This window comes from Littorina saxatilis, linkage group LG2 (genome assembly GCF_037325665.1).
Source record: "Littorina saxatilis isolate snail1 linkage group LG2, US_GU_Lsax_2.0, whole genome shotgun sequence".
Taxonomy (NCBI): Eukaryota; Metazoa; Mollusca; class Gastropoda; order Littorinimorpha; family Littorinidae; genus Littorina; species Littorina saxatilis.
The window spans coordinates 34,851,456-34,872,453 of NC_090246.1; the positions used below are offsets into that span (position 1 = coordinate 34,851,456).

General features: G+C 43.4%; 1 protein-coding gene across 1 annotated transcript in view; it reads left to right on the forward strand.

The window, feature by feature from the left end:
- Nucleotides 1-20,998, forward strand: part of LOC138952780 (uncharacterized) — a 219,007-nt gene that overhangs the window by 21,327 nt on the left and 176,682 nt on the right. Inside the window, exons 2-6 of the mRNA XM_070324514.1 lie at nt 17,272-17,373; nt 17,934-18,032; nt 18,713-18,811; nt 19,900-19,998; nt 20,375-20,563. Of these exons, the coding sequence (XP_070180615.1) occupies nt 17,272-17,373; nt 17,934-18,032; nt 18,713-18,811; nt 19,900-19,998; nt 20,375-20,563 (588 nt within the window). The remainder of the gene's footprint in view (nt 1-17,271; nt 17,374-17,933; nt 18,033-18,712; nt 18,812-19,899; nt 19,999-20,374; nt 20,564-20,998) is intronic.

Here is a 20,998-nt window from a genome sequence, read left to right on the forward strand (position 1 = left end):
TCATCTAATCTCCTTTAGTCCCGAAAACTGTCGCTCTCAACTGCGGTAGTGTACGAATGTGGTTGGTTAGTTTTTGTGAGGTTTTGGTGAAGGTTGACTTCCATACAATACTATTACTAACGATGGCTCCCCTCACCGTTGATCCTTTTATTGTGGTTTAGTAGAGTTAGTGTGACTTAGGTGAGGCTTTGGTTCCATACAAAACGAGACTGCTCCTTGACTTTATCCTCTTATTGTTGTGCGAGTCTGACTGGAATCCGGGGACCTTTTACATTTTGTTCTTTCTTTTGTTGCTGTTTTGTACTCTTCGGTAGTATTCTAAAGGGCTTTGTCAATGTCATGCGCGTTTATTTGGGTTTAATTATCTAGATATTGCGGTGGAATTTTACGTGTGTGATGCAGCGCAGAAATACACACAAAGTCCTGGGAATACTTGTATATATATATATATGTTAATGATTCCACCCAGCAATGGTGCAAAATGCACGCACGCCGGACTAAATGTGTGGCCTGCAGCTTTGTCACTAATTGTCAGCACAAAGCTTTGTTGAAACAGCGACAATCCGGCAGCTATCTGTGTAGGGAAGTAAAATGCAACTGTAGCTCAGTGGAAAACAGCCACTTCAGCATGCAATTTGGGCTGAAAGGTATTTGCGGAGGGCCTCTCGTCGGGCGTGAGGGTCTGCGCCCTGATGGTTCAAAGGAAAGCTTGTCAAGTGCCTGCTGTTGGGGCCAGGTTGAGACAGGCTGGATGCACGCTGCTTTTACTATTGGGGAGCTTGTACTCCCTCCTCCAAAGCTCTCTCGACATCTGTGAGCGAGTGAGTGAGTGAGTGTCTGATCTTGTCCGTCTGTCTGTCTGCCTCTCTCTTTCGCTCTCTCTTTTTAAGCTCTCTCGTTCGCTCTCTTTCGGGCTCTCTCTCTCTCTCTCTCTCTCTCTCTCTCTCTCTCTCTCTCTCTCTCTCTCTCTCTCTCTCTCTCTCTCTCTCTCTCTCTCTTACTGTGTGTGTGTGTGTGTGTGTGTGTTGGCGCGCTGTTGAGGATTTGTCCAGCATTACGTTATTAGACGAGGAACTAACATCTACCCTTCAAGGCTGTGTACACAAGTGTGTGTTTGTGGGCATTGACCCAAAGGAATTTGCAGACGGTCTGCAGAATCACCCACAAGATCCACACTATAACAACAGCGTGATAATGAATTTGCCATCTCTCTCTCTCTCTCTCTCTCTCTCTCTCTCTCTCTCTCTCTCTCTCTCTCTCTCTCTCTCTCTCTCTCTCTCTCTCTCTCTCTCTCTCTCTCTCTCTCTCTGATGATGATGATGATGATGATAGGGCCTCCAAGCAAAAATAGTATCGACTCCGCACCTCAAAACAAAGCTTCTCCTTTTGCACACCCTTTAAAATACACACCTGCAGAAAAATCCTTTCGGACGGTGCTGAACTGTGACTATGAGCATAACATACATCTGCAGTAGTGAAGCGCTCTTCTGCTTACCACAGCCATCGCAAAGGATGGTGGTGTTACGGTATTAGTATTACAGCGTCCATTATTTATCCCTCATGTGGAGATCACGAGCACCCCCCCGCGGGTTAGGGGGAAGAATTTACCCCATGCTCCCCCAGCATGTCGTAAGAGGCGACTAACGGATTCTGTTTCTCCTTTTACCCTTGTTAAGTGTTTCTTGTATAGAATATAGTCAATTTTAGTCTAGCAGTATGTAAGAAATGTTAAGTCCTTTGTACTGGAAACTTGCATTCTCCCAGTAAGGTCATATATTGTACTACGTTGCAAGCCCCTGGAGCAAATTTTTGATTAGTGCTTTTGTGAACAAGAAACATTTGACAAGTGGCTCTATCCCATCTTCCCCCTTTCCCCGTCGCGATATAACCCTTCGTGGTTGAAAACGACGTTAAACACCAAATAAAGAAATAAAGATCACGAGCAAACGCCACTTTCGATTAGCTGCCTCAAAGTCAAGAATGTCAGGAATTTAGCCGGTATGGTGTTTATTATAAACTCAAGTGCAGAATAGTACAATCAACAGAGCAGATGGAGGTGTGAAGAAACCAGCGGTCCACTTCTTGCATGAATTATTTGGCATACTGAATAGGGCAGGGTAGAATTCGAGGCAACAAGAGGAGTTCTAGAGCTGCACAAGCCAGACTGACCTTATCACAGTCGCCGGTAAAAGTGAGGCTGCACATGTATCACGTGCGTACAGAAACTGAGTAGCAGACAGTGCCATTTTGCTCACCTCTTACACCCTTTCCTCGTTTGTCCCATATCCCCCCCCCCCCCTGCCCTTGTTGTTTTCCCTGTTTTGCTATCTCTCTACATTCCCTATTGTCCAAATGTCGGCTAAGTCAGTACAGGTACGTCGACGGAGAGCCAGAGGCCAGAGGGAGGGTTGGTTTGCAGCATGACCGTATAGTTTATTGCCCCCGGTCTGTTCGTCTCTTCGTTCCACTGGTGCTGATTTAATCCGAACTTCATTCTCTTCATAGCACAATTTTCCAGTAAAATTCAGAATATCACTATTCAGTCACCCTATCATCTTAAACACTGCACCATAGTGGCATTCGTGATGAGCCACTGCATAGTTGCAGAAGTATGTAAGAAATGTTAAGTCCTTTGTACTGGAAACTTGCATTCTCCCAGTAAGGTCATATATATTGTACTACGTTGCAAGCCCCTGGAGCAATTTTTTGATTATTATGGGGGCGAGGACGCCCCCATTCTATACGGATAGTTTCGAGGTTGACCATGGGCAGCGCCATTTTGTTGTGAAATACGTCATCAGTTTGTGTACACAGGAAGTTGTGACATCCGTCACCCTATGGGAGGGGTGACGTCAAAATTGTTCATCTGTAGAAAGTTGTGAAATCCGTCACCCTATGGGAGGGGTGACGTCAAAATTGGTCATCACAGAGTTTGTGTAACACAGGAAGTTGTGAAATACGTCACCCTATGGGAGGGGTGACGTCAAAATTGTTCAACAAAAACATGATATGTCGCATTGTGCAGGGTCAACTGCAACAAACTCAAACCGAGCCATTCATACCTAGCTGTATTTGAGTGACTTATATACCCGACATTTTTATTTCTTATTTTTAGCACAGGTGTAGGAAAAATCATGAACCAAAATGTTATTTATTTTCTAATTTAACATTTTTTTTACAAATATGACCATGGTCTTTTAAACATACAGTGACATTAAACATTGTTATGTTAAAAAAAAGAAAAAAGAAAAAAAGCTTTTGTGCACAAATCAGAAAATACATTGTACATTTTACCTACAGGCCAAACCGTGAGTGTCTGTGGCAAAGCCCGACCCAGGAAATTGCACTGATTTTATATTTAGACCAGAGAGAAATTGTCAAGAACAGGCGCTTGCATTTGGATGTGTCCAATGATAGTAGGTTTGGTTGTGATCAATCAGAATAATGTAGGAATAAAAATGTATGACAGTTTAGTATGATGACATGTAATTCACATATGCTGAAATATGATATTATACATCATGTAATATTATTATGGCTGTTGCCATGACCATGAAACCCAACAAAGGTTTAATGTAATGTAATTCAAAATACCAAAACCGAGCACCTATTAATCTCGTCTTTGCGCGTGAAGATTGAGGCCGTCTGCCAGTAGCGGTTAGGTCATACAGTGGAACCCCTCTCTAGCGACCTTTAAAATGTTGACAAAAATCGGTCCTTGTGGAGGAGGGTCCTTACAGAGGGAGGGGGCGGAGTCAGGGGGCCACAAAGAAAGTCAGATTTAAAAAAAAAAAGAAAACAGAGAAGTTTGAGTTGCTGACGACCGTTCTCTCTGAAAGCAAACTGCTTCGATTTCATGTTTGTCCTTGGTGTCCACCAGTTCTGGTGCATGTACTACCCTGGCCAAGTTTCCTCTCAAGACATCAAAGAGACCGCCCCAGTATACTCTACAGCCTCTGGGCGAACCACCTCTCATAGCTAAAACTGGGTCAATGACCCCTGGGAAGAAGGTCAGTGTCTATAAAAATTTTACTCCTAGGCCTGCGGCCAGGGGGGGGGGGGGAGTATACCGGTACCATTTGAGAATCAGACCAAATGAGAATTGAACCATTTGAGAACATCCTTTTTTTTTCAATCACTACATCGAAGGCCTGCGGCCCGGGGTTCACATGGGTTGGTTTGTTTGTTTGTTTCAAACCCACACCCATATACACACATTTCCCATTTAAACCATTTGTCGGCCCCCTGTCGATATTTATCGACTAAGTTCCTTGGTGCTTTTGTGAACAAGAAACAATTGACAAGTGGCTCTATCCCATCTCCCCCCTTCCCCTGTCGCGATATAACCTTCGTGGTTGAAAACGACGTTAAACACCAAATAAAGTAAAGAAATAGTTGCAGAACCACTTTTTCTGCACCTGTGACGCCCAAAAAGCAGGAGAGCTAGCGAAGTGCCACTAGTTCCCATTGGGATTCAGCTGATACTGGCACAAGTGGCAACCAGAAGAATGGTTGGTGTGTGTGTGTAGGGGGGGTGTAGAGGTCACCTGTGCCACTGCACAACACCCCTGCATCACAATCATACATCCAGTCACTATGAGTGCTGGTCCTTATCTACAACACCACCCCACCCTAACTGCTTCCACAGGGCAGATGGAGCAAAAACTCGAGCAGTGCCAGCATTTTTTCTGTTTAGATACATCTACCTGTGCAGTAGTCTCAGAATTCCTACCTGTGCGCTGCCCCCCTGCGGATGTACAGCGTTTAGTGGGGGAAGTGCCGCTGGCGGGCACTGAGGGCAAGGAGGGAAAAAAGCTAGACTTCTTCAGGCTACAGAACTACAAACATGCGTCTGCCGTAATGATAGTCCATGTACGCGTGATGAGGGCGGCTGAAGAATTGGAACGACGTGGGGTGTTGAAATTTCTTAGCCTGGGTGTGGGCAGCCAAGAACAGCAAATGAGTTGGCCAGCTATCTAGTCTTGTAGACGGCTCGCAGGTTCTGGCATCAACTCCAGCACTACTCTGCGTGGTGGCCAGTCTGTTTTGGACAACACACGGTGCCGGAGTGAGAACTGATGGATCTGGCTGATGCACTGCTGCTCGGCTGTTTAGCTGTATAGTTATTTAGCTCTCCAGTGGATGTGAGCACTGTGTAGTATGTAGTGCACATCAGCTTTTGCTTTATCTATCAATTTTTGCTATTCCACGTGTGGATTATCTGACTGATTTCTGCCATCATGTTGAAGAAGTGGATGACATGGGTAGGTAGCATTTGTTTTTTGTTTTATGGATCATGTTATGTTTTTTATAAGCCGTTTCTCTTCTCCCATCTCACATTATTTTCCGAGAAAAACTCACGCATTGTACATTGTAATTTGGCTTTTCTGTTGGCATTCTGATGACACTAGCGTACTACAGAAACACCTTATCTGCGACTGGCTGGTCAAGACACATGAGTTAGTGTTTCTCTTTGTCTGTGTTTTGCATCACCAACATATCAGACATTTTGCTTTAGTTAATGATGATTTGATGGTGGACAGTGGCAGACGCGATTTTTTGTACTCGCCAATTTGGAGCAGTTGACCGTTCAGTGCAGACCCCTCCTGTGCTGGACTGAAAGCAGAACATGCACACATTTCAGCATTTTCCAAAGTACAATTCGTGCAACTTTACCGATAGCGTTTATTTTTTTATTTTTTTAAAGCAGCTAGCTTCATAGGGCGTTTTTGCACCAGGGCACAGCCGTTTAATTGATCGGTTTTGTAGCAGATCTTGTCAGCAATATGGGGTTGGCGCCGCGACACTGCATTTACCTTGCTATGTAACTTGTAAGTTGTAACGTTGCGTAATTTGGTGTGTGTGATGACTGGAGATGAAGCGAACCGCGCTTTAGACTAAGTCACCATGTAGTCAGTCAGGTAGAAAATGCATGGATGTCAGTGCCATGTACATGCTACAATAATTTAATTCGAGGAGTCCGTAACATGGCGCTGGTCAGTTTCTGAGACGGTGTGGTTTCATAATCTTTCTCTCTCTCTCTCTCTCTCTCTCTCTCTCTCTCTCTCTCTCTCTCTCTCGCTCTCTCTCTCTCTCCTCTCTCTCTCTCCTCTCTCTCTCTCTCTCTCTCTCTCTCTCTCTCTCTCTCTCTCGCGCGCGCGCGCGCTCTCACCCCTCTCTCTTACCCCCCCCCCCACATCCACACACACTCGCATAGAGTCAAGATAATTAATGTACGCTCACTCCCGATGTCCGTAGGTGCATACATCATTTATTTACATGTGAATTTTTTTTAGATTTTGCTTGTCTTTCTGAAGCAGAAGGATCCCACCATCTTCCTGTTATATTGCACAGATAAAAAGTAACCAAAGCCTATCAGACGGTATCAGCATAAATGTAATTAGCAGTCACCACCGTGGCACACTCTTTTTTACTCTCTTAGATATATGGCTCTGTGATAATTTTGACCGTTCCTTTCACACATGAAAGACTGAGAGTGAGACACTTTTTGACGTAAATGGCTGATCTTGGTCCGGATAGGGTGCCTGAACTACTCTGTGTTGCTTCATTCGTTTTTCTCTGCATTGCTTGATAAAAATCAGAGATTGTGATCCTGATTTCAGGATGCAAATAAAGTGGGTAGCGTTGCCAAGTTTTCCCAGTTCTTCGAAGTTTGCGATTCATCACCTCAGTTTAATCCGATTTTACTCTCCAAACCTTGACTTGGAAGCTGCGTGAAGCCTCTATTAACAGGCGTGTTGTGTGTGTGTCTCTCTCTTTCTCTCTCCCTCTCTCCCTGTGTGTGTGTGTGTGGGGGGGGGGAGAGAGAGAGAGAGAGAGAGAGAGAGAGAGAGAGAGAGAGAGAGAGAGAGAGAGAGTACGCAAAAGAGTAACTGCAAGCATTTGCATATTTTGCTGTATTCTTTATTTACACTCCTTGGTTTCGATTGTATGGGACCCCAGCAGTGGTTCTTTTTTTAAATGGAGCATTTTCACAGCGTGTGTCACAATGTATTGTGTTTGCTGGGCATCGTGAGACTAATTTCCTCTTGGCTTGTGTGGGAAACAGCTGGATACAACAGCGGTTTTTGTAACAACAATTTTGCACAGTATTTCTTCATTGTATGTAGAGGTTACATGCCGAGTCTCAGTGATTATCAAAAATAATGGTCGAAGTTAGCGGATCATGAAAAATGAGAGCTTCAGCGAGCTTTTTCATGACCGCGAACTGAGACCATTATTTTTGATAATCACTGAGACGAGGTGTGTAACCTCTTTATTCCTCCTTTCTTCAGTTATTCAAAGAAAAGAGGTTTTTTTTGGCGAAAGTTTGATCGAATCATATTCACTCAAGCAGTCAACCTGCGCAGGCGATCGATTAATGCGCGGTTGTATAAGTTCCGTGCAAATCATTCCATTCTGTTAACACTTCTTGTCAGTTTCCCTATTTTGGACTAAAATCAAGTACACAGATATGCTGTTATTCTGCTGTGGCGGTAAAGGCAGATATTGTGTGTTCTGTTCATGTTTTGGTATCGCTTAGGATAATGTTCTTTCGTCAAATGGGACTAGCAGACGAACTTTTGCACCCGTGTTCCAACGTTAATTACTGTATGAAGTTCAGTTTTCTGGAGAAAATAGTGTATGAAACCGCTTTATGGTGTTTAAATTGATCAGATGTGTGCATTTGGTTGCGTGTGATCTGTTTATAACATGAAATATTGTTGAAAACTGACCGTCGGATTGCTGTCTGTTGTCGAAGAAACTGAGGGAAAAGAAATTTGAAAGGGGAACTACTCTTGTCGCCATACAACGTATGAGTTACTTGCCTTGGAAATTTGCTTGTGATGAACGTTTGTGCACGGCAGATCTAGATTCAGAAATTTATTCCCCCCTCTGCTTCTTTACCTCTGTAAACTTGTAGAGCTAGTTATTTTTCGATAATGACCCAGCAACCAAACAAATAACGAGCCAGCAACAGCCTGAATCCTCGATAGTGCAATGGGTTGAGAAGCTGTTCTGTTTTGGTACTACTTTTGCGACTGAAAAGTTCCGAACGCTCTATACGTACGAAATATACATCTCTGGAGCAAACAATACAAACATACCGCATTTAAATTAACAACTACAGGCCTGAACACATGAATCTCCATATAAAATCCATGAGTTAGGTTGTTTTCTGAATCTAGATCTGCCGTGCACACACCGTTCATCACAAGCAAATTCCCAAGGCAAGTAACTCATACTCTTGCCGACAAGAGTAGTTCCCCTTCTTTTAACGCAGTTTCTTCGACAACACTGACTGCAATCCGACGGTCAGTTTTCAACAATATTTCATTTTATAAACAGATCACACGCAACCAAATGCACACATCTCATCAATTTAAACAACATAAAGCGGTTTCATACACTATTTTCCCCAGAAAACTGAACTTCATACAGTAATTAACGTTGGAACACGGGTGCAAAAGTTCGTCTGCTAGTCCCATTTGACGAAAGAACATTATCCTAAACGATACTAAAACATAAACAGAACACACAATATCTGCCTTTACCGCCACAGCAGAATAACAGCATATCTGTGTACTTGATTTTAGTCTAAAACAGGGAAACTGACAAGAAGTGTTAACAGAATGGAATGATTTGCACGGAACTATACAACCGCGCATTAATCGATCGCCTGCGCAGGTTGACTGGTTGAGTGATTCGGATTCGATCAAACTTTCGCACAAAAACTCCTGTTTTCTTTGAATAACTGAAGAAAGGAGGAATAAAGAGGTTACACACCTCGTCTCAGTGATTATTAAAAATAATGGTCTCAGTTCGCGGTCATGAAAAAGCTCGCTGAAGCTCGCATTTTTCATGATCCGCCAACTTCGACCATTATTTTTAATAATCACTGAGACTCGGCATGTAACCTCTACATCATCGACTACGAGTCACCATTATGCACCGACTTGACATAGATCAACAGACGTGCCTTTAGAATAAGGTATGCATGTGCGGAGGTGCCTCATCTGAACAGACAACTAAAGCTTGATGTTTCCGTCACACTTTGTCTTTTAGATCTTCATGGGATATACAGGTTACAACACTCGTGATTTTTTATATGGCTTGTATTTCAGTCAAGACCCAGCGTGAGCCTCTTGATATTCATCCGCTGGGTCTTGACTGAAATACAAGCCATACATATATAAATTTAAAAAAAAACCACTCGTGTTGTAACCTCTATATATATCTATTATTTTCATGTTGATCCTCAAGATTAATTTGATGCTAATACGAACTTTGGACACTTTAGAAACTGTTTTTAATGATGAATTGATTAGGCAGACAATAACGGCCACTGCTTGTGTGAGTGAGTGAGTGAGAGAGAGAGAGATCGACTATCCGAAATTCAGGCCAGCTTATGCATTTTCGAATTATGCACAAAATTAATAAGATCTTACCCAGCCTCAGCGCATATTTACCTCCACACCTCCCCCGCACCATTATTATTTTTGTGAGACTGAAGCAGCTAAAAATAAGCAGGTTGTAGCAGTGTGAAGCGATAACGATCACGGTGCTCACTCACACGGGAGATCTATTAGGTGCGAAGAAGGCGTGTGCCGTTTGGCGGCTATGCTGGTACACAGTTGCATGTTTTTTCTTCTGCATCAGTGTTTGTTATGTTGTTTCAACCACTCGTACAATATATATTATAAGTATGTCTTTTGGTGTTTCTACTTGAGATGGCCAAATCATGTCATTGTCCACCTTATTGCTGTCATAGAAACTACACATCCGCCTCCCCTACTCGTACATGTGCTAAAATGTCTCTCAGTCTGACCTTCGGTGATTTGTTTGTTTGTTCGTGTGCATGCGAAATAACAACGTGGTTGTCACTATTTCACAGCGTTTTGTTTTTTGCCCTTTCGCCCATGTGCAAGCAAGGTTAGCGCGAACTTTATACGGTGTAGTCTGTAAAGTGGAATACGTTTTCTACTCACACCCACTTGTAGACCTTCATCACACGTCGGATCTCTACCCCTCCCACCCAGTCAGTCAAGTCAGTCAGTCGGGAGCCGTTGCTATGGCTACACTACAGCTATTGTGCATCTGGGATATGCAGGCATGAGACCAAGGGTAGGGCGGATGGTGGCGAGAGAGGTGAAGGGACGGGGAATGTTTACAGTATCGTGTGCCGGGCTGTGAGCAGTGCCCACCAATGTTTAGCTCAGGCACCGTCGTGGCAGACGCGCCTTAGTTCTATGCAGAAAAATGCAGCGCGCTATTCTGGCCATCTGGCCAACTGTCGTCCTCATCTCTAAGGCAGACTGATACCAAGAGGTGTAAGTTACACCCGCCTTCAGACTCAGGCATTTTCAAACGCTCGACTCAAGACTGTATGGGGCGAAGCCGGTGAAATTATCAGAGGCTGGAATAAGCAGATGTGTTCTGTTTTCTGTTGTAGACTTTTGGCCTGTGTTTTCGTGAGCCGGAGGGGTAGAAAGAGAAGGGGAGGAGTTCGGCGGATTGGAGTGAATAATTGTAGTGTTTGTTGGTTCTAGACCCCCTCCTCTTTCTTTCCCTATCTCGCTGTCAGATGTGGGAGACTTTGATTCAAACAATGGTGAGGTCACAGACGCTTTTTTTCTCACTAGACATGTTGCCCGTGCTAGCGAGATTTGGCCCCCTCGTTAATCAGTCTCACCAGAGATCATTAGAGAGAGTTATGGGGTGTTCACGTGCTTTCTGGATCATTAACTTGGCCAGGTCGGCTTGATTCCGCCTTTGAAGTGGCTTATCACTCACCTGGATAAAAATTGGATGGCTGTTTATGTTGATCGTCTAACATTGTTAACATTTGTTTGCTTCATGTGGAAAACTGTTGTCTTGTATTTGCGCAAAACGTATCGTCGCCATCTTTGTAATGTTACGCTGTACTCTGGATCATGAAGGTAGGTAGACTTGTGCAGTCATCGATCCAGTATGTTGGATGATGTAGTCGCGCTAAAACTGTGAGTGTTGGATTGTGACTGTAGCGTGTTGGTGTGAAACACATCTGTTGTCGATGTCGACAACCTGGAGGGCTTCCGAGGTACATCGTACGATGTCACAGTTGTGTGCAGCGTTACTTAGTTTGACACATACCCAACGCTTGTACAGTATGTACTTGATTGGTTTCCTACCTACTGGTTGGTTGTCTCGGTACTGTGCAAGTGCAGAGTGATACCTGAACATGCACACCATCCCTCTGTCTCTCTTGCTGGGAATGACTGCTTATATGATCATTTACCCACGTTTTACATTATAATCTCTTGTCTGTCAGTCGCTCAGTCTGTTTGTTTATAATGTGTTCTTGATTCACCTTATGTTAGTTGCTTGTTCGCGCTTGCCGTTTATACATGTATGCAAAGCCTTTGCCTGTGTGTTTCTGGGGTTGGGGTAGGCGAGTATCCATGGGTGTGTCCATGTATCTGTTCGCGATTGTACCTCCGCACAAGGCATCGAACAATATAGCTGCTTTGTCGGAAAACAACTCCTCGTCTCCCCTCCCCCTCTCTCTCCCTCTGTCTCTCTTCTCTGCGCGGGCATGCAGTAGGATTAAGGAGGTGACAGTGAGCGAATGAAGTAAAGAAGAAAGAATTTAAAAAGTGTCGAATCTCATTTGCAGCGCAAGCATTTCTGTTGGCTTCCTAGTCTGTATAATTATTTCATCCTGATGTTTAATTCATGCGCGACCGCGGCAGAGTTGGCTTTAGCACTTTTCTTAAACGATCTTGAAAGCGAATATTTTCTTTGTGAGAAGGTTTTCAGTGCTTTGCTCAGCATTCTTGGGTTAGCAGAAAAGGTTATAGATGGTTTTCATTATGTGTCTCCTTTGCCTTGAAGCAGCGTCAAATTAATCCATATCATCCGACATCGGACTTCTGCTTGAGTGCACTCACTATTTTTTGTTGCACGGAGGAGAAGAAGCCTCACTATGCCACGGGTTGGCATGAGCGCACACAGCTGTCATAGCCCCAGGATTACTGAATCGATGACGATCCGGCTGTACGTGCTGCCGTGGCTGACAGAGTTCCGCTGTGAAGAAGTGTTTAAAAGGTTCAGGTTTTTGTAGGTTCTTTCAGCTGCAAATCGATCGGCTGGAAGGGGTTTCTTTGCGTGGCTAAGTTCCAGGGCAGTTAATGTTTAAATGCCTAGCCTGTGACTGCCGTGCAGTCGATACATATAATAATGGTTGGGGTAAGGGGAATGGGTTTGTATTTCTTGTTCTATAATTATTGTGTGTTTTGTTTCCAATATATACTTGTGCCGTGGGTTTGAGGCTGTGTTTGGCAAGGATGTGTTGATGCATGTATGGAAGTATGCATTTCTGGCTAAGAGGGTACACGGACTTATGCTGTGCATAACTTTATCAGTTAATGTTGAGTTTATTAAACGCTCAGTTCTCTGGAGGAATTACAGTAGCGCGTTGATTTCAGTTCATTCACCTGTTGTGCAAGAGACAAACTAAGGACCGACAGAGGCCGAGAGGGGAGGACATAGCGGTCGGACAGATTCGAGGGTCTTTAGAAATAAGGGTACTTCTCATTGAGAACAACTGCTGCCAGCAGAACATTGTGTACTAATTCCTTTGCACTGATAGTTCTAACATTCTGGGTTTGGAATGAGAAGTCAGCAGTTTCTTTTTAATCCTTCCAGCTCCCTCCTTTGGCGGTCACCTCTTCCCCTTTGCTGGTGTCTTTCTGTTCAGATTGTATCCGTTCGCTTCAGAGGGCCAGCTCACACCCGTTGCCAGGGGTTGGGAAAGAGGAGAGGAAAAATCGATGGAGATGGTCCGATCCCCGAGCTCGCATACATCTCCGCACTCAGACATGACGTCAGTCGCCCTGTAGCCCCCCCTCTCTCCCTCTCTCTCCCTCTCCCCTCTTTCCCCTCCCCCCTCTCCACCTCTGTTTGTCACTCTCTCAATGTCGTCTCCATTTCCCCCTGCCCCGGTTTCTACCCATCACCGTCAGTCAGTCGTGTCGTGCGAGCGTCTCATTTGTCATTCCCTTTGAAGAAAACCGTTTCGGTAATTTATTGTAGAAGCGACCTTTCAGTTTAATTGTTTTAGTAACAGGTAGGACACATTGCCCTTGCAGTACATAGAATATGGAGACTTACCATCTGAGAAATTACTGAATTACTGTGTTACTGTATACATGGTAAGGCAAAAAAAAAAATAGTCTGTTTACGGTAACCCGACCGACCCTAACTTTTTCGCGCGACCCTAGACTTTTTTTTGGCATTTGGGGGAGAAAAAAAATAACGTACAAATATGGGTTTTTTTGGGGAAAAAAAAAATCCCGACCTACCGATCCTATTTTTTTGGCCTATGTTACCGTAAACAGACCTTTTTTTTTTGGCCTAACGATTAATTCGAAGGATGTACGTATGTATTTCATTTATTCATTTATTTGTTTTGTCATTTATTGGTACTGGTAGTTTGGAACATTGGTGTCTGTCCTTCCCCTTTTGAATAACATTGCGAGTATATTTTCAGCAGATCTCTCGCATTGTTTTTGTGTGAGCTGTTGTGATCTGATTAGATTCTGGGAAGATAATTACGAGCCTGGGGCTGAAGATAAATTGCTGAAAGTCTAGCCGGAAAGGATCGGGACGAAGTCATCCTACTCAGGCAGTCTTTGTTTTGGACATTGTCACACAGATGGACAGCGTCTCACAGATACACACATTGTCACACAGATGGACAGCGTCTCACAGATACACACATTGTCACACAGATGGACAGCGTCTCACAGATACACACATTGTCACACAGATGGACAGCGTCTCACAGATACACACATTGTCACACAGATGGACAGCGTCTCACAGATACACGCACATCAGAATTGCCTACACAGACTTTAAGACTGAAGGGACAGAACACCCAGACACTCACAGACACCGACAGCCACACAAGCAGAGAGAGAGAGAGAGAGAGAGAGCAAGCATCCCGCTCACCCCCCAAACACAATTAAAAAAAAACTGTCTACCAAGTCTCTGTGTCACCAGTAGCCCTTTTGAACGTAGGGATAGTGCTGACGCCAGTATTTCTCTTAAAGTCACGTTCCCCCAGCCAAAGCGATCGATGCCAGGCAAATTCCTTAGCCGTCTCCTGTTCTTCACCCCCCTCTCCGCACCTCCTTCTTCTCCTCCTCCTCCACCACCACCTCTCACTGTGACACTGACAGTTCTCCAGGCTTCCTTCTCCACCACCAACTCTCACAGTGACACGGGAAGTTGTCAGACTTCCTTCTTCTGTTGTCGGAGATATGATGGGAATATACTTTTGAACACTTTGCCTTGCTAAAAGCATTATGACATAAATCAAGTAAATAAACTAATATTGCATGGTTTTTGCGGGGTGGAGGAGGAATATGAATCAGGTTTCATAAGAGTAAGGGTAATATGACATGAATTGAACAAATATATATATATATAATTGCATGCATGTCGTTTATCAGGCACATGATCGATATAAATCAGGCTGCATTAGTGGGTATTGTAACATAATTGAGCAAATATACAATATTGCATTGTGTTTATCATGCGCATGAGCGATAGGAATCAGGTTGCATTTGTGGGTTTCGATTACTGGTGATGGTGATTAGAGTGCCCTGGAGGTTTGGTGTAGCTTTCTGTGGAATTGAAAAAAAAAGTGCTGACTATGCTTGGTGTCACGGGGTTCTGGCAATCGAAAGGATCGATCGTTGTCTGCCGGTAGAGATGTGCGCCGTGAAAAGCGGTTTCTGCTTTTGTCTGTGGAAGCTGTGTACTGTTTTTCTCCCAGCACTAGATCACCAAATGTATGCCTGTCTCCCCTTGTTTTCAAATTATCCCATGCCGGCAGCTCTCTCTCTCTCTCTCTCTATCTCTCTCTCTCTGGTTCTCTAAGTGTGTGTGTGTGTGTGTGTGTGAATGTGTGTGTGTGTGTGTGTGTGCGCGCGCGCACACCTGCACGTCAGTTTGTCTTTCCGTCTGTCTTCGTATGTGACTGACTGTGTCCCCCATGTGAAGATGAAGTTGTTGAAGCAACACTCAACCATTACTTGTAGGGTTTGTAATAAAGACAGCTTTCTCTCTCTCTCTCTCCCCCTCTCGCTCTCTCTCTCTCTCTCCCTCTCTCTCCCCCTCTCGCTCTCTCTCTCTCCCTCTCCCTCTCTCTCCCTCCCTCTCGCTCTCTCTCTCCCTCCCTCTCGCTCTCTCTCTCCCTCCCCCCTCTCTCTCTCTCTCTCTCTCTCTCTCTCTCTCTCTCTCTCTGTGCATGTGTGCCTGGGTGTTCTGTTCTTGCAGTATTGAAGTTAAGACACAAGTTACAAGGTGGAGTGGATCATTTGATTAGACGATTTATTGTTTTTATGTTGCTAGCATGCTACCCTGGAGCGGTTTGCACTTAAAACTAACAGTGAACTCCAGCTCAGTTGACATTAATTTTATGATCTGAAGGCTTAATGGTTTTATCTTTTAAATTGATAATGATGGTTTGAGGGGTAACTGCTGTCACTTCAGAGGCTGGAAATTACAATCAAAAGGAAAGTAGGCTACTTCATACTGTAGGTCGCAAAGTGCAACATGTAGATATGTTGCTGCTGCTGGTGCAAATAAGAATTTAGGTTACCATGGTAAACATTCTTTAGAAAAATGAATCAAGAACAAACATGTTTCTATTCTGATTCTCAGACTTACTTTGACAAACACTCGCAGGAGTAATTGATTTTCTTCTCCTCCACATATCATACTTATTGTCTGTATGACAATTTACCGGTGTGGCTTCCTAATTTGCTTACTGCTATTGATTGGTCTTTTATTACAAGTTGTACCCTGTGATAATGCAGAGCAAACAAATTTGTGACCTGTTGGAGCTTAGCCACAGGTGGCTTAGATAATTAGCTGGTGACACTTGCTTTAAATGGTTGCATTCACCAACAGCTAGAGAAAAAGATTCTGAGATCCTGTGTGTGTTAATTGTTATGGAGTGGGGTGGGGGTGGGAGTGGGATTGAGAGAAGAGCTTTATAGAAAGGAAGTACCAAAATCATGTAGAGTCCAACCTGCCCTGGAGACCACCTGTCAATAAAGACCACTTTTGCTCTGTCCCTTGGCGGGTCTCTTTAGACGGGTTCGACTGTATAACCAAATTAAACTACACAAGAGTTTTGTAACAGCTCGTAGACTCCGGAGTGCATAGGTGGTTTAAAAAGTTTACACACACATAGCCTTGACATTTTAACTTTCAGTTTGTAAGGCGGTGTCACTGTGTAAGTAGCAGTTTGACTTGAGAAAACAGGCCGAGGTCTGAACTTTACAGAAAAACGTGAGGTCGAAAAAGGAGTATCTGTTTTGATTTTGGCGTTTGTTATTGCAAACTGTGATTTGGGTGACGGGTGTGTCATGTTGAAGGCAGTTAAGCGATAGTATGGACAATATACACCTTTGTTTGGTTTCTTTTTGAAGTACTGTTATTGTATCAATGTATGGTATACCTCAGAGGGCCTGTTGTTTGTTTAGATTTTCGTGTTTGAGTGTGTGTATGTGAGTTTGTTTGTGTGTGTGTGTGATGACCTGTTTTTATTTGATCTTGGATGAATATATAATTGTTTACTGAAAGTGAAAGGAAGGGCCTTAACCGTTTACACTTCAGCCTGCTCAACTGAGCCTGGTTTGACTTAGCCCTTAAGGTCAGGCTGACCTTTTATGTCCTATTCAAAGGCACTCTTTCTCTTTATAAAATTTCAATAATAACTTCACAGACTGATATGCAGACAGGCGTAGATCAAGCACATAAATGTGCATGCATGTTCAGTGTATGTGTGCATTTACACACACACACACACACACACACACACACACACACACACACACACACACACACACACACACACACACACACACACACACACACACACACACACACTACACACACACTACACACAAACAACATGTATGCACATGTGCTGTATTTTTAGAAGCTGCAGACCTTATCTGTGAATTTATATGGCCAAGAATGCTATAGCTAACATACTCTTGTCTATTCTGCTTTTTTTCACACACATTTTGAAAACTGTATGTGACAGCTTGGTTGTAGGACACTAGGAGTGTATATAGTTTTGGGGAGAAAGCATGTCGTGTGGTCCCTCAAATACACGCCCAAAACGCTTCATCAAACAGAATTTATGTTACCCAGTTAATTATATATTATGATAACGAGTTTTAATGGTATGTATTATTCTGCTTGCAGAGTGACGGAAACGCGGGTTTCCTGAGAGCTGCTCGGGATGGAAACCTGCAGGAAGTACTGGAGTACCTGAAGGGAAGCACTGACATCAACACAAGCAACCCTGTGAGTACACATTTGTTTATTTTACACCATTTGAACATGCTTTTTGCACTAGCCCAATTCAGAAATTCAGCCGTTCTCCTTTTCGGGAAATTGCATACAATGATACATGTACAATTTACAATATTTTGTGATTGGAACAATGTGAAGTCTTTTTTGATGGGAACTATATGAAGTCTAGTGTTGAGCTGGCGTTCATAGGCGTTGACTGAGGTTGGTTAATTGCCATGGCATGGGAGCATACACAAACTCCAATTTAGATGCATTAACACTTTTGCAAATACATGTATCATATTGTATGTTTTGAGGTGTTTCTGTTAATTTACTATTTTTTTTGCATACAGTGTTTTTGGCTATTTAAACGTGGTAACTGGTATGGTTTTTGCAGTAATGTGGGCCATGCTGTGAAAATTAAAATTCAACTTAAAATGGACCAGTCGAATTGAGTACAATGCGTGCATCAGTTTGTGTTCAATCAATTTCCAAGAATTGCATTCTTTAGAAATGTTAAAGTTAAACACCTAGCCTTAGGCGAGACTGACACGATGGTTAATGTGTTGCAGAATGGGCTGAACGCGCTTCACTTGGCGTCGAAGGAAGGCCATGTGAACATAGTGACGGAGCTGTTGCGACGTGGGGCCAATGTTGAGGCTGCCACCAAGGTCAGTGATTGAGTCAACACACATGTAACATTGATAACTTTAACCTTTTTTCCTCCTGTGGCATGGAAAGTAACTTGGTCAATTTCAAACTTAAAAAAATCGTAGCAAAGTAAGTATGTACTGCAAGTTTTCTAAAATTATGAATGCTCAAAGCTCACAGGGAAGCCAGTAGAAAAAGAAACAGATAAGTGCCGCAGGTAGCATTGTGTACCTGGATCTGCATTAATGGGAGCCCGAGCAGGAGATATTGGAAAAGGTTTAAAGTTAGGGGCTGTATGTTTTGGGGCTCATTGGAGTGTATCTTCCTTGCACATCATACTGCAAAACTGACAAATGGGTGTTCTGTTGTTAAACATTTAATTTGTAAGTACATTGGGGATAAAAATGTAATGTTTGATGAACTGGTTTTCAACTTTTCAACAAAATATTAGTGGCAGTGAGTGTGACCGCTTACCATTTTACAACTAAGAATGTTTATCCTGTACTCATTCTTGACAACCTACAAACGCATGTGGCCAATATGAGAATGTAGGATAAACAAAGCAGCACAAGAGGGTTACATGCATTCAGAACAGAATTCATGAACATCATGCTTCTACAAATTATTGCACTGTTAATAATTGTAGCCTTTGTTAAACGAATAGAACTGAATTGAACCAATGGTTGATGCATGTGTGCAGAAAGGGAACACAGCGTTGCATATTGCATCACTGGCCGGCCATGAGGAGATCGTCAAGATCCTGGTTGACAATGGGGCACATGTCAACCTGCAGGCCCAGGTGAGAATAACACACAGATCACCATGAAATGATGGATACAATTACCTTTACATTCAAACCTGTCTATTCTTCTTCTTCTTCTGCGTTCGTGGGCTGAAACTCCCACGTACACTCGTGTTTTTTGCACGAGTGGAATTTTACGTGTATGACCGTTTTTGACCCCGCCATTTAGGCAGCCATACGCCGTTTTCGGAGGAAGCATTCTGGGTATTTTCGTGTTTCTATAACCCACCGAACTCTGACATGGATTACAGGATCTTTTTCGTGCGCACTTGGTCTTGTGCTTGCGTGTACACACGGGGGTGTTCGGACACCGAGGAGAGTCTGCACACAAAGTTGACTCTGAGAAATAAATCTCTCGCCGAACGTGGGGACGAACTCACGCTGACAGCGGCCAACTGGATACAAATCCAGCGCGCTACCGACTGAGCTACATCCCCGCCCAAACCTGTCTATTAACGACCACCCAAGGAACCGACCAAAAGTGGTGGTTATAGACGGATGGTCGCAATGGAAAGGAGAATAATTTGAGATAGCAAGACACTTTGTGGGGATCCTCCAGGGTAATCTTTGTAAGTGGATGGGTGTTACTGAGAGATGGTCTCCGGCAGGGCAAGTTTGGCTTTATAATGTTTACAAGTGTTCAAACACACTGTACCCACTAGTGCTTGCTGGTGAATATTATTTATCAAAGAATATATCCGGGGGTACAAAAGCAGTTATTTCTGGATCAGATCAGATCTACTTGGTCATAGCTGGATGAATTCTCCTAATTTCAAAATCGTGGAACAGTAGTAGTCTGGTACCTTTATTAGAAGATGGCTTCTAAAAGGGATACACAAGAGTACCACGTGTAGACTCAGAAAGATGAAATAGCACTTGTTATGTGAACAGAAATAGAAAATGGTTGCATCATGATGCCCCTGGTATAGGTACCACCTGGAATATGTGTTAACATAAAAGGTCAGGTTTGTTTGATCATATCGACATTTATTCTCAAGTCCTAAATTCCATAGGAAGACTTTTATCTTGATGTGGTGTTGGTGATTAATGGTGGAAAAGGTTACCAGAATGATTGTGTGTTTCAGGCTGGTTTCACGCCGCTGTACATGGCAGCACAGGAAGGTCACTCTGAAGTTGTTCGCTTCCTTCTGGGCAACAATGCCAACCAGAGCTTGGCCACAGAGGTAAGCCACCCGTTATTCTGATCTGGATGATCGCACTTGGCAGGTCTTTGAAACAGTCTAAATAACCTTTACGTTCATGATTTTTGTTGTCCTTGGAATTATAGAAGTGTGCCATTGTTTCAAAAAAGAAAATTTAAGGCCATGGGTACCTATATGTGATTGTGGTAGCCTGAGAAGAATGCAGTCTCTTCAAATTTTGAAAAATCCTTCATTCTGTTCTCAGAGTTGCTTTTGGTTAACTTGAACAGATTCTGTGTCACTCTGACTCATTCAACTCAAGCGTTTAGCATTTGATTTCTTGGTAGTTTGACAAAGCAACTTATTTGTAGAGCCTGTATCAACGCCAAGCACTCAACTCAAACTGTTTTGCTTGCAGGATGGGTTCACTCCCCTGGCTGTGGCGCTGCAGCAGGGTCACGACAAGGTGGTGAGCGTACTGCTGGAGCACGACACCAAGGGCAAGGTCAGACTACCAGCCCTGCACATCGCCGCCAAGAAGGACGATGTCAAGTCTGCTGCTCTGCTGCTGCAGAACGAACAGAACAACATTGACCTTCAGACCAAGGTGAGTTCCAGGGAACAGTTGACGGGTGGATTAATGCTGTCAATGCTAAGTTTAACATAAAATCGAATTAATGAAGTGATGAATAAGGGTACAGTGCCTTTTCATGATGGTTAACATGTCATTAGGCCTGGACTATATGAACACTAAATGGTTGGTTGATATTTTCTCTCCTTAAAGATGCTGTAGGAGTTAAACATCAAATGTGATTTTACAGATCTGACTGATTGTTTTGTTTTCTTACATCAGTCTATTAAACTGAGAGGACAGCATCTTCTAATGTCTGTTTGCTTGTCTTTAGGCTGCAAGAGAATCTGGACAAAACATAGTTGTTTAAAGATGATACCTTTTTCTGATCAGACAACCATTCAGCCTCAATGGTTGTAGACATTTTTATGGGTTTGACGCAAATGCAACACCACAGTTTATGGCAGTATT